Consider the following 1,428-nt stretch of genomic DNA (forward strand, 5'->3'; position numbering starts at 1 on the left):
TAGTTGCGAGATCGGTCACATCTACCGAACCCATACAGAGATTAATTACTGAAAATAACACATAAAATATAAAGTTTTTTCTTACGAAACGTTTGATAACTAATCGTACATTGTAAAGATTTCACATGTAAAATTTCGAAATTTTCTGATGCATAAAAGTATTTTTATCTTAAAATGAAAATTACTTTGCATTATAGATAGGCAAGATGTGAAAAGAAATAAAAAGGCATGAAAGAAACATTGCTTTACAAACCTTAAGACTTGACAAAAAAATTAGATATTTTGTGTATGAAAGCATTGTAATGTTTACTGATAATTAGCCAAATTTTGTTAACATTTGCTTCCTAATTTAAAAGTTATAGCATGAAAACTATAACAAGCACAAAATGGTTAAAAGGTCATCACAATTACTGACCCCACACTGAAAGAGTTAAAGCATATTGTGGATATTTATATATAGAGAATTAAATGAATGTTTTGGAATTTTTGGCAGAACTCACAAATATCAATGTTGTGAAGATACATGTAACTAGACTAGCTAATGAAGGATTACCATTTAATTAGATCTGTTTGTAACATGATGGATTTAATGGATGATTTTGGTTATTTCATCTGCAGTATATCATTTCATGAAGGGATTTTATGCCTAAGTTAAACTTGACGTTGGGGGGGGGGGGTGTCTTAAAACAAATAAACTTACCTCCATCAGTAGAAGAAAAAGCAGATCTGAAGGAACCCCCCATTCTAACTTCTCCATCTTTGATGTTTTCCACTTCCAACTGATGAATGGGAATTGGTTCACGATATACTTGGTATCTTGTGGCATTTATTTTAGAATTTGCTATACTGCTGTTGCTGGTCCATCTTGTGGCAGGACGAGTCAGCAAGACACCGGTGTCAAAAAGGAATACGTGAAGTTTCTAAATGAAAAAAAAAAAAAAAGAGGCAAAAGTACTCCTTTTAATCATTTATAATATTGACTTTTAACTTGTATAAAATGGAATCATTATTAATACGTTTTTAAGAAACTTACTACCAAAAGAGTATGTGATACAAAGGCACTAACAATTCTAGAAATATAATCTCATGTTATAAAACAATGACGTTTCAACAAAGGAGAAGGTTTTACAAACAAGCTGAAGATCTATAGATACTCTTTTTACTTGTGGATTATGATATATATATAATAGGTCTGGGTAAATAAATAATGAATCAGACATTTGGAGATTGTGGCAAACACTAATCATTAAATAATGAATCGGACATTTGGAGATTGTGGCAAACACTAATCATTAAATAATGAATCGGACATTTGGAGATTGTGGCAAACACTAATCATTAAATAATGAATCAGACATTTGGAGATTGTGGCAAACACTAATCATTAAATAATGAATCAGACATTTGGAGATTGTGGCAAACACTAAT

The 1,428-nt window shown here is 30.8% G+C and overlaps 1 protein-coding gene across 1 annotated transcript in view; it reads right to left on the reverse strand.

Annotated features, from left to right (window-relative positions):
- Positions 1–1,428, reverse strand: part of LOC106476193 (neuroepithelial cell-transforming gene 1 protein-like) — a gene marked incomplete at its 5' end in the record, with an annotated part of 11,811 nt that overhangs the window by 3,944 nt on the left and 6,439 nt on the right. The window contains one exon of the mRNA XM_013936859.2: positions 701–920. Coding sequence (XP_013792313.2) covers positions 701–920 — 220 coding nt within the window. The remainder of the gene's footprint in view (positions 1–700; positions 921–1,428) is intronic.

Source organism: Limulus polyphemus, unplaced genomic scaffold (genome assembly GCF_000517525.1).
Source record: "Limulus polyphemus unplaced genomic scaffold, Limulus_polyphemus-2.1.2 Scaffold10020, whole genome shotgun sequence".
Classification (NCBI taxonomy): domain Eukaryota; kingdom Metazoa; phylum Arthropoda; class Merostomata; order Xiphosura; family Limulidae; genus Limulus; species Limulus polyphemus.